At 48.9% G+C, this 12,508-nt stretch overlaps 2 protein-coding genes across 4 annotated transcripts in view; one reads left to right on the top strand and one right to left on the bottom strand.

Moving 5' to 3' along the window:
• The window catches only part of FRMD5 (FERM domain containing 5), a 372,357-nt gene extending 361,249 nt beyond the window's left edge, over positions 1-11,108 (top strand). The window contains exon 12 of the mRNA XM_070054852.1: positions 4,742-11,108. Coding sequence (XP_069910953.1) covers positions 4,742-5,319 — 578 coding nt within the window. The 3' untranslated portion in view covers positions 5,320-11,108. The remainder of the gene's footprint in view (positions 1-4,741) is intronic.
• The window catches only part of WDR76 (WD repeat domain 76), a 67,598-nt gene continuing 65,594 nt past the window's right edge, over positions 10,505-12,508 (bottom strand). For 2 of the 3 annotated variants that reach the window (XM_017347914.3, XM_051821754.2), the window contains exon 13: positions 10,505-12,348. In XM_017347914.3, coding sequence (XP_017203403.3) covers positions 12,081-12,348 — 268 coding nt within the window. In that variant the 3' untranslated portion in view covers positions 10,505-12,080. 3 annotated transcript variants of the gene reach the window in all.

Here is a 12,508-nt window from a genome sequence, read left to right as displayed (position 1 = left end):
CCTCAGTTCCTGGCCCAGCCCTGGCGTTGCTTCCAGCCCCTCTCAGACCGTACCTTCTCCCACTGCAGCAACAGATTCTTTATTCAAATTAAGTCATCCTTGCAGGCGTGCAGGATCTCCCACTTGGCAGATTATGGCTCCCACGTGCTGCTCACCAAGCCAGCCTGCTCGGCACACCCTGTGCCTGAGGCTGTGGCAGACAGGCACAGCCTGCATCCCAGTGGCAGCCCTTGGCCTGGGACCCGTTAGGCACAGGAGGGGTAGGAGAAGCAGCTAGGAAACACGCTGGCAGGAAGGAACCTCTCAAGTTCAGGGTGAGGAGAGGGAGGAGGTGGAAGTGGACAGGTCCGTGGCTTTCTCAGTGCGAGGGCTAGAAGCCTGTAGGAATAAAGAAGGGGTTGTTTTCCAGAAGGCAAGAGCTCAGAAGCACCATCTCTCAAGAGGGCGTTTTGCCTTTAAAAGTTCTGACACACACCCCAGTCCTAACTGAACAGGCTGCGCAGATACGCAGGGCTGTGAGAGGGCTCAGGAGAGAGGCAGGGGATTTAGACATTTGAAATTGGTCCACGCGCCATCCAAGGCCTCATTCCTGTAGTCCACACAGCCCATAAGCCAGCATGACACAAACCATTTGACCTTTCTAGGGGAGGAGCTTTTATTTGCTATCTCCAAAAACAATGGAACATTTACCCAAAAAAAAAGTATGATTCAAAAAGTTCAAGGAAAACTGGAATTCAAAGATTATTTTTAAAAAAGATTTATGTATTCATTTGAGAGGCAGAGTTAGAAAGCAAGATCTTCCATTCAACTGGTTCACCCCCCTAAATGGTTACAATGGCCGGAGCTGGGCTGATCTGACCAGGAGCCGGGAGCTTCCTCCATGTCTCCCAGAGGTGCAGGGGCCCAAGCACGCGGGCCATCTCCTGCTGCTTTCCCAGCTCTGCTAACGCACCTGGGAAGGCAGCAGAAGATGGTCTGCGTGCTTGGGCCCCTGCACCCACATGGGAAACCCAGAAGGAGCTCCTGGCTTCTTTTTCGGTCTGCCCAGTTGTGGCCCTGTGGAGAGTGAACCAGTGGATGGAAGACCTCTCTCTCTCTGCCTCTGCCTCTCTGTAACTCTGCCTTTCAAATAAATAAGTGAATCTTTAAAAAAAAAAGAAAGAAAGAAAAGAACTGGTTAGCCCTGCTTCCTGTCTGCTGTCAGGGATGCCAAGCTAGTGTGTTTCAAATGCCAGCTTGACCCAGAGGCAGCGTGGGGATTTCTGTTTCTTTTCCTCATTGTGCCCCACGGGCACCACTCAGCAGCAGGGACCAAACAGCATACGGCTGAGTGGAGGACGGGACCAGCCCACATCCAGCCCCACAGCTACCTCCTCTCAGAGCCACCTAGGCCAAAGTTAGCGTTGCCTGTGTGTGTTTGCTGGCAGCAGGGCAGGTTGTACCAGATGCGGCCTAGAAGAGCAGAGTGTCGTCCTAACTTTACATTCTGAATCTCCTGGACACTCGATTCCCCTGCCCTCAGGATTGCTCACTGCCCTTTCTGTCCCTCAGCCTCTGAGAGCTCCAGGCCCTTCCACAGGCCCCAGGCAGGGGAAGCGTGGCTTTTTATGGCTCTGAGTGCTTCTGATGGCATCCAGGCCCCTGATAACACGGGTTCACCGCTGCCCCTTCCTCGCAGCTCCGCCTGAGCTGAGGCTTGGGGAGCTGCCCTCCCCTCTCTAGAGCAGGAGTCCCTGCTTGGTTTCCCGTCCTCTTCTCTGCATCTCTGCCCGGCCGGTTTCCACTGAAGTCCGTCTTCCTGGGCCACCATGGGGAAGACTCTGATTAAGATTCGCACCCGAGTCCACGTTCAGCTCCGCCTGACTAATCACTGCTTTCGGCCCCTGAGCGTGCGCATCCTGAGGATGGGGCCCCGGCTCCAGGGCAGGGTCCTGACCGCTGTGCCCCGCAGCCCACTGGGAGCCACCCTTGGGCAAGGGAATCAGCCAGAACACCTCCAAGGTAAAAGACATTTGTCTGTTTTGCTATGCCACTTAACCCAGGTCCCACCCACGTCATCCATCCCTAACTAACAGGTCTAATGGGGTGAGTGGGGTGGGTGGCAGTTTCTATAGTATTGACTGAATTTCTCGTACAGGATTAACCTGACATGGAATTATAATGTCTTCTGTTGTGGGAGCAGAGGCTGACAACTGAGTGTGTGTACCTGTCAGGCCTTACTAGAAATGCGTGCCCATCCGTTAGCTGGTCTGTCAAGAGCACCCAGCTCACAGCATCGGGTAGATTCTGGTGCCCTCTGATGTCACATGTCACAGCAGCTGCCTCTCTCCAGCCCCAGAAAGCTTGCGACTTAATCACAGACCAAGCTAAGCTTGCACTGAAGTGGCTGCTGGCAGCTGAACTAGTCGTGCTTCGGAAGGTCTGGTCATCGCAGTTGTCCTTGTGAAGGGACAGGCCTTTGCAAGGGCGTCGTGCAGAGGGGCAGAGAATGCTTGGGAAGGAGCCAGGCCAGCACTGTGCTGTGACTAGGGCCTCAAGGTTTCTGTTTTGTCGGTGACTGCCTGACACAGTCCAAGGTACATACTTCTCCAGCTGCATGTGCAGATGGAGACACTGAGCAGAAATCCTGGGTCATACCAAGAAAGGACAGAGGAGTATCAGGAGCTCTGGAACGAGGGAGAGCGAGTTTCTTGAGCACTTGAGACCTCATTCTAGGGCTGGTGTAGGCTGCTGACTTCATCCATCTTGGCCTGTTCTGTTACCCTGGAATCCAACTATGTGATCAGCAGCCACGTGAACTAGGAAGAGGTCTGGATTCTATCCATGCCATGAGCAACCAGCCACATGACTTCAGGCAAGTTCTGCAACCTGTCACCCTCACTACTTCATGGAGTGCTGAGAGATAAAATGAAAGTGCTTTAAAAAGTTTAAGACATGCAAATCCAAGATTTAAGCATTAGGGCAAACAGAATACAGCCAGAACCATGTGAGGCTTCTGAAAGCAGAAGTTGTGAGGTGATGGGGAGTGGCCGTGGATAGTGGGGGGCTGCCATGGCCCCTGACTCCCACCCCCCACATAACACAGATGTCAGGGTCTGCTCCTCTGGAGAACACTTACCTGTGCCTGCGCCGAGTTGGCTCTGCCAGGCCAGTGAGGCAGACTGCTGGGTACAGATGGCCAGGCCATAAGGGAGCCAAGGACAGTGAACCCCCAATTGCTGCAAGGTTTCTGACACCATTTTAAGGGATCTTTGAGCTTCTGGATCTACCTCTGAACTGGACAACTCCCTCATCAGCCCTAGTTAGGGCAAACCTTTACTGAGCTGGAGACCTGGTGCAGGCTGGGCCTGCCAGTGCTAATGCTGAGCAGCAGAAGGGGCCTGGCTTTTCTGACAAGAAAGCTCCAAAGGCCGGGAGAGCCACGGGGGCCAGGAGTGGAAAATGCAGACATTGAGCATTTCCTTAGGAGTGCTGGGATGTGGGCCACACCTGGTGACCATGAACCCAAAGGCTTGGGCCTGGGCGGCTGCTCTGTTTACAGATAAAACCCATTCCTGTTTTTCCCTGCCAGGGTCCAAGACCTGGGAGAGTCTTGGAAAGAGAACTTTCCATCTGAGAAAGCAAAGAGATGAGTGGCTTTAGGGCTAGAAGGCCCTTCCTTTCTCCTAACAAACGTGAGACAGTTCCTCCCCCTTCAACAAAACCTTAGATTGCTCTGCACTCTGGAGTGTCTGAAGATATGGTGCTGTCAGCTGTCCTGGACCCCGATCCTTCTAAAGTCCAGAGAGACGCAGGTGGCCGGGGACTGTTCCCTGTAGCACCAAAGGGGGCACTGAGGAAGAGCAGAGCGCTCTCCAGCATCCCACACGGTCAGGACAGCTAGAACCACGAGGCCGAGGAGACTGCTAGCAACTGTACCAATCCAGGGGCCTGAGCTCGTGAGCGCCGCACTGCGTGCTGTGTGGCTGCAGAGATGTCCACGCAGTCCTTGGCAGTCAGTATTCGATAAAGGCCAATCAGGCAAGACACACTTGTCCTTTTCCTGCCCCGGGCCTCTCGAGGCTTTCCACTCGACAGACTCGAGATCCCTGAACCATGGCCCCAATTCTGTGTCAGGGTCAGCGTGTGATTCAGATCCTTCTAAAAAATTTGGGGTTAAAACCAGGCCCAGGACATCCCTGGCAGGAAAGGCAGAATTTTTACAAACTGGGCCAAAACCATAAGCAAAAAGTAAACACAAGGGGGCCAGCGCTGTGGCATAATGGGTAAAGCCTTTGCCTGCAGTGCCAGCATTCCATATGGGTGCCAGTTCGAGTCCCGGCTGCTCCACGTCCTGTCCAGCTCTCTGCTGTGGCCTGGGATAGCAGTTGAAGATGACCCAAGGCCTTGGGCCCCTGCACCCACATGGGAAACCTGGAAGAAGCTCCTAGCTTTGGATTGGCCCAGTTGTGGCCATCTGGGGAATGGACCAGCAGATGGAAGACCTCTCGGTCTCTCGGTCTGTAACTCTGCCTTTCAAATAAGCAAATCTTAAACAAAAAAACATTCTAAAATGGTCATCCTGACTCCTGCTGCTCCCCTTGTCCTGTTCGTGATGTATCCAAATGGAGCAGCAACCACTGCTGCTGGTTGTGGGGTGGGGGTGTACAGAGGGAGACCCAATAAAACTGTGGGTGCCACTGGACAGCGAAGTGTGTGCTGGGACCCAGAGCACATACTCACGATCCTTTTGCTTTTCCAGGCCTGGAGTCCCTGCGGGACAGCGCCCATTCTACCCCCGTGCGTTCCTCCTCCCACGGGGACACCTTCCTGCCTCACGTGAGAAGCAGCCGGGCAGACAGCAACGAGCGGGTGGCCGTGATCGCAGACGAGGCCTACAGCCCTGCCGACAGCGTGCTGCCCACCCCGGTGGCCGAGCACAGCCTGGAGCTGCTGCTGCTCTCCCGGCAGGTCAACGGCGCGACCTGCAGCATTGAGGAGGAGAAGGAGTCTGAGGCCAGCACCCCCACTGCTTCAGAGGTGGAGGCCCTCCGAGGAGAGCTCAGGGCCCTGTGTCAGGGGCACGGCGGGCCGGAGGAGGAACAGGTGAATAAGTTTGTTTTAAGTGTCCTCCGTTTGCTCCTTGTGACCATGGGACTCCTCTTTGTTTTGCTCCTCCTCCTGATCATCCTTACCGAGTCTGACCTTGACATTGCCTTTTTCCGCGATATCCGCCAGACCCCTGAGTTTGAACAATTCCACTATCAATACTTTTGTCCCCTCAGGCGATGGTTTGCCTGCAAAATCCGCTCAGTGGTGAGCCTGCTCATTGACACCTGAGAAGGCATGACTCCTCCCCCAAACTAGCCAGGTGGACCCAGGAGCCCGGCTACCGTTCCCAGCAATGGGACCCATCGCGGAACCATCGGCACACACACCAGGTCCTCCTCTCATGACAGAGTCCACCGCAGCCTAGGAGGGTTGTTTCTCAGAAGAAAGGGACAGGCTCACGCCCTGTCAACCCAGCTGGGGAAACTCATTTTCTTCAGAGGGTCTTTCAAGAAGGCTCAGCAGTTCTGGTTCTCATCCTTCGATCTGCAGGATAATTTTTGGTTTTGAATTTTGAGTTTTCATAGATGTGTATTATTTTGAAAAGTATCAAATAAAAATAATTTATTTTGCTACTACTGGTGATCACAGAAGTGTCGCCCAGCAGGTGGGGGCCCGAGTCGGAGACTAGAGAGCTTTGTCCTGGTGCTCCCTGGAGCCAGGACACTCGCAGGGGCGGGGCAGGCCAGGGGTCTGCACAGCGGGGACTGCCCAGGTTTCCCTGCCACACAGAACTCTTACAGCAGTCACCATCCGTGGAGAATGATTAAATGGAAAGTTGCTTCTTATGATGGTCTGAGTTGGATTTTCTTTTGTTTTTTCAAATCTGAGCAGAGAAGGGACCACCGCTTCAGCAGCAGCAGCAGGGGTGGGGTAAGTCTGTCCCCTTAGACCGGAGCCTAGTGGGCAGCACCGGGAGTTGTCTATAATGAACTTAGACTTCTGTGACTTTTTTTTTCTTCTGAAGAACCTCAAGACTTTTATAGTGCTCCAGGGGCGTTAGTGCCACAGACCGTGCTGTCAGAACTGCTGGACAAAGTGTAGCCAACAGAAACCAGAGCTGAGTTACCTGAGAGACTGGGAATTCACAGAGCAGTGCTTATTTTGTACACAATGCCCCCACCCCCGCAAAAAAGACCAATTTATATTTTAACAAAATGTTATTTTCTTATCAATTCATATTTTGTTCTTACTTTACAAATTAAGAAAATAGAACCTGATGAACTAAGTGATTCAAGAAAGAAACCAACCCTGAGAATGAAAAGCTTCAGAAAATAGAATTCCATGGTCAATGAGCAGCCTTGGAAGGGACCAGGAAAACAATCTCCTTAAATAGGATTTCCAAGAGATGCCTACGAAAGACAAAAGGTGAACATGGCAGAGACCAGCACTTAGATGTAGAAATGCTGCCCCCTAGGGTCACTCGCTGCATCAGCAAAAGAAGTTCTAGGAAAGCCCTTGCCCGCCTTGCTGGCGGAGGCCTGGAAGGTTGTGTGAGCTCCGAACTCCTTAAAGCAATCACACACGAGATCTTGTTTTCATCTCAGGGAGAGATTTCTAGGTCATCTGGGGCCTGAGGATTGATTTAAGGATGGGCAGGGGACTTATTCCTGAGACCCACACTACAGTGGAGCAGCTGTGATGTCTGAAAGCCCCAAACACAGAAGAGAATGAGTCACTTGTAGATTCTGTGTCCTGAGATGGCAAAACCATGTCTATTTAGAATAGATAGTAGCTGTGGAATAGTCAGGGGGAAGAGAGGATTTGCAAAATTGTAAAGGAAGATGCCCTTCCATCTGCACCAGAGGTCAGCGAACTTCTTTCAAAGTGCCAGAGAGGAACCAGTGTCTTGCTTTGGTTTTGCGGGCCATACTCTGGCACAACGACTCATCTCTGCCATCATAGCACAAAAACGGCCATAGCTGATATGTAAATGAAGGAGCATGGCTGTGTTCCAATCAGACTTTACAAAATCAGTTGGTGAGCTGAATCTGGCCTGCAGGCCATAATAAGTTAGCTCTGAGCTAGACAATAAAGCTGGTCCTTGCCAATATGGCGGCGGCGGCAGCAGATCAGCTGCACTTCCCAGCCAGCGGGAAAGACCGAGGACCCTCCCCAGTGGAGGCATCAGAGTTGCTTGTTTAACGGGTGCTCAACCAACCAACCAGCAAAGAGATGTTCGATGCCAGGAGGAGCAAGATCAAGTACCGGAATGCTAAAACAAGACCAAAGCTAAGAAGGCAAGAGGGCCTGTCTGGTCATTTCCATACCAGCAAAAATCTGCACGGAATTACAAACATCTATTGACCAAGTGACAAGACAAACAGAGGGAGATCCTGGTGAAGGTTAGGGATCACTTAAGACCTGCGAGCCACTGCCACTGGTCATCTAAGAGCCAAGGCTTGATTTAGCATGGACTAAAGTGAAAAACAGACCCACAGATGAAAAGGCTGTTAGGAAACAGGGGGCTGGTGTGAACCTGGACATGGACTTGTCTTATGCAACATAGCAGATTACCTTTTAGTGTAGTGCTCCTACCTCAGTCTGTAGAATACCGTGTTTCTATGCAGTGAGTGACAGCCTCGACTCTGACCTTTCATACTCACAGTAGGGAGAGATGCAGTATCCTATTTCCTGGTGTGTTCCTCGTGTCCAGAGTCAACAGTACAGCCGTCCGTACCATTCCCAAAGCTCAATTTTGCTCTCTGAACAAACTTTAGGATTTTTTTCCAGGGTTTAGCCCAGAAAATGTGGAAAGAAAAGTTTCCCTCAATTTGCTTTCAAATAGAACTTGAATAAGAAACTTTCTTTGTTGGTGACTAGTCTATTTTTTTGGTCTCTCCCCACCATTAAAAGTCATTCAAGTTTTTAACCTGGTTTTACTGTGTTCTATGTCTCTCATTTTTCTCTCAAAAATTATAGTTTTAGATCATTGTAGAAAAAGCAATGGTTTTCACAGCTTCATCTATCAGAAGAAATAAAACTCTTACTAAAGAATAGTGTACTGCATCTTTAAGCAGTAGAAGGTTAAACTACCTGCAAATGTGAATTTCTTAGTTTCATTAAAAATATATAGTTGTTAACCTTTCGTGTGCCAAAACTCTAAGTTACATTTTCCTTCAAAGCAATGTACTTTTTTCTACACATGTAGTTGTAGTTAGCATAAAAATCATTGGTGCCATGGAGATTATTTTTAAACTTAAATAAATATTTAAATATCATGGAGCGTGGACTCTTTTTTAACTTATAGCTTGTCTCATATTTCTTCCCTTCCTTAAAGTTACCAACACAGAAATGAAAGGATATTGGGGGTAGGAACGGCAACACTGTGGTGTAGTAGGCTAAGCCTCTACCATATGGGCGCATGTTTGTGTCCCGGCTGCTCCACTTCTGATCCAGCTCTCTGCTGTGGCCTGGGAAAGCAGTAGGAGATGGCCGAAGTCCTTGGGCCCCAGACCCATGTGGGAGACCTGGAAGAAGCTCCTGGCTTCCAATTGGCTCTAGCCATTGAGGCAATTTGGAGAGTGAACCTGCAGATGGAGGACCTTTCTGTCTCTCCCTCTGTCTGTAACTCTACCTCTCAAATAAATAAATCTTTAAAATATATATATATGTGTATATATATATTTTTAATCAGTGGGGTCTCCACAGCTGACTGCCACACATGACAAGAATCACATAAAAACTGTTCTGCTTACATCCGCTGATTATTCTTGTCCTCCCCCCAAAAATACCATTAGAAACTGAGAAGCTATAAATGTGGAATAATTTCAGAGATAAATTGGACCTCACTTTTCTGATGAGGAAAACCAAGCAGGTTGAGTGAAGGTCACACACAAGTACCGCGTGCTGGCACAGAGGCTGTGACTCTCCCCATCAACCCTACAACTCCTTGCCTTCTCCCTGAAAAGGCAACTCAAAGGCCAGAACATTAACACAGGACTCAGGCAACTCAGATGCCATTCCCGTCCATCTACATTCTCTCCTACTCTTACCAAGTCTGTCCACCCAAAAGGAGAGCGCTCTGCTTCTTCCTTGAAGTCACGTGACAAAAGGCTGAGCATCACAATGACAACGACTTCCAGAGAAGGTTTTTCCCAAAGGGAGGGAGCAGTCCTGACACACACAGTGACAGCTATAATGGAGTCTCAAGGAGAAGTGCCTTTCAATACAGATTACGGTTTAAGAATGTCCTAAGGGAAACAATTTTCCTTTATATGCTTTCTAGATTAAACAAGTACTCCATTAGAAAGCTTATCACCAAGAAACAAGTCCCTGCTCATTCTCCTTCCTTCCTGCATTGCCTCAAGAATATATATATAACTCTATTAAGGAAAATTGGATCTATATAGATAGTACAGCTATATGAAGCTAACGCTGCTAACGTTGTAAAGGACAAGGAATTAACTGCCAAGTATTCACAGCTTAAATGATGGTACTAATTTGATACAGTTTTCAACTTCATTAAAAAAAAAATGCACACAGTACTAGCCACTCTAGAACCCGTGAAATTGGTATAGAAAAAGGGAAAAGGAACCTAAAGCCTTCCTTTACTGTTTCCTCAACATTTTAAATATAACTCAACTTCTCTTACCTTTACTTTCCATTTCCATTTCATACATTAGTGTTGCATCTCACATATCAATTCCTCTACTTTGGCACCTAGAAAATAGAAAATTCTGGGCCTCTGTTGCAGCGTAGCAGGAAAAACTGCAGCCTGCAAAATAAGCAACCCCGGGGCCAGCACGGTGGCATAGTGGATAAAGCCACTGCCTGCAGTGCCAGCATCCCATATGGGCGCTGGTTCGAGACCTGGCTTCCGATCGAGCTCTCTGCCATGGATTGGGAAAGCAGCAGAAGATGGCCCAAGTTCTTGGGCCCCTGCACCTGCTTGGGAGACCCAAAAGAAGCTCCTGGCTCCTGATCATCCACAGCTCCGGACGTTGCAGCCAACTGGGGAGTGAACCATCAGATGGAAGACCTCTCTCTCTGCCTCTCCTTCTTTCTCTGTGGAACTCTTTCAGGTAAATAAATAAATCTTTAAAAAAAAAAAAAAAAAGGCATCCCATATGGGCACCTGTTCAAGTCTCAGCTGCTCCACTTCCAATCCAGTTTTCTTTTAATGGTCTGGGAAAAACAGTGGAAAATGGTCCAAGTGTTTGGGACCCTCCTACCCATGTGGGAGACCGTGAAGAAGCTCCTGGATTCAGCTTGGCCCAGCACCTGCTATTGCAGACATCTGGGCAGTGAACCAGTGGATAGAAGATCTCTTTAATTCTTTCAAATAAATAAATAAATCTTTAAAAAAAGAGAGAATTCCTATTCCTTATAAACACCCACAACCAATAAACTAGACCTCAAAGCTTAAGTTTAATTAAGAGAAGATAATTATTTAGAAAAAAAAGTATTCTTCAAAGAAATTACATATCACTTTATTTCTGTCATACAGAATTATGAGAAGATAATTCCTCCTGAGAATTCAATAGCTGAAGCTATCTACAAGGCTTTCAGGAGTAGCTTGGCAATGAACAAGCTGGACAGATGTCACTCGGTAACATTAGTCACTGACACAGCAGTTGCCCTTCCCAGGCACAGACACGTTGAACTTACTATAGCTTCTGAAAAGAAAACATTATAAAGAAATGCCAGGGCCGGCGCCGCGGCTCACTAGGCTAATCCTCCGCCTAGCGGCGCCGGCACACCGGGTTCTAGTCCCGGTCGGGGCGCCGGATTCTGTCCCGGTTGCCCCTCTTCCAGGCCAGCCCTCTGCTGTGGCCCGGGAGTGCAGTGGAGGATGGCCCAGGTGCTTGGGCCCTGCACCCCATGGGAGACCAGGAAAAGCACCTGGCTCCTGGCTCCTGGCTCCTGCCATCGGATCGGTGCGGTGCGCCGGCCGCAGCGCGCCGGCCGCAGCGGCCATTGGAGGGTGAACCAACGGCAAAGGAAGACCTTTCTCTGTCTCTCTCTCTCACTGTCCACTCTGCCTGTCAAAAAAAAAAAAAAAAAAAAAAAAAAAGAAATGCCAAAAGTGGTATTTTATAACACTTCCCTCAGATAGGAACGAAGGTCTTCATGTAACAGGCTGCTGAATCTTCTGGAGAATTTAGGGACAGGCTGTTTGGGGGAGACACTGTAAGGCAGGGGATTAATTCTTACGACTCAACTGTCCCGCAACAATTAAAAAATATTTTACACTCGAATATACATAAACATATATACCTACAGATAGATATATGCTTATGTAACTAAGTTGTACAAAGCAATACTTACTAGGTTTGCTGTTCGTTACGAATTCTTTCCTTTTCACTTTTTAAACACTAGTCATGACTACGAAGCTGACTGCAAGAGAAGAGAGCTGCAACTCCTAGGCTAGGAAACAGCAGCCTGGGGCAGAGGGCTCACAGCAGACACAGCCTGAGCCCGGCGGGCGGGCAGGAAAGGCTCAGCAGACAGACGCAGGCCTTGCCCCAGGGAACCACAGCTGCTCGGCGTTTACCTTGCGCTTTGTGGAAGAGTTAACTTAGAGGCTGCGCGCAAAAAGGTCTCCTTGGTTAAACTAAAAAAGTTTCTAAGCCACTGAAATAGATGACCTTTCAGGACTTCTTCCAGTGTGAGTCTAGAAATAAATATCCTGAATTAGAAAATAAATCACAAATCTAAGTATCACTATGGAATCACAACCTGTCATCAGATCACAGAAACTTTTAACAGTGATCATTCAAAGGCTTGTAATGTATGTCAGACTCTCAACATACTGCCCAGTTAAGTGCTGAACACATCTCAGCCTCTGCTCAAATCCCCCCACTATCCTGTACAGAAGGCCTCCAAGCTGCTCCCTCATTCAAAGTACTTTCCGTTCATAGGTCTTATTAATAAAGCAATTTAGAGTCCTGCATGTACCCTGTTGATAAGTTAATACACTCAGTCACTGGGTCACGAGGTTCCTTAGCCAGTTACCCCTCTGAACAAATTGCTCTTCCGAAACCAAAAACTCAGCAGCTTTCTTGATCCATGAAAACATGTATCTTCCCACTGGAATTACCTCCAGCCAAAATATACCGAGTCGGGTGCATGGCGTTGATGGAACACACAGAAGCAAGGCACTCTCCACCAAAAAAAGAATGCACACTCTTCCCTGTCTCGTGAAAGACTTCTACCCGCCGTGGGTGGGCCATGCTGCCAACTACGATACAGTCTTCTTGTTTAGGGTCCCACACGGCCTGGAACCTTGTCAGCCATCGCCCAGTGATAGTGTTGTGCCTGTGTAGGGGGGAAAACACAATATTTTTTAAAAGGAAGAGTTAAATAATTCAAGGTGTCATTGGGCAGAGGGGAAAGTGCTAGTTCTCCCTGCCAAGCTTTTTCTCATTCATTTATGGAATTATCACCAACTTTATTTCAACCTCTTTACAAACTGAAA

This window comes from Oryctolagus cuniculus, chromosome 12 (genome assembly GCF_964237555.1).
Source record: "Oryctolagus cuniculus chromosome 12, mOryCun1.1, whole genome shotgun sequence".
Lineage (NCBI taxonomy): Eukaryota > Metazoa > Chordata > Mammalia > Lagomorpha > Leporidae > Oryctolagus > Oryctolagus cuniculus.
Note: the sequence above shows the minus strand (reverse complement) of the source record. Positions and strands in the feature narration are given on the sequence as shown.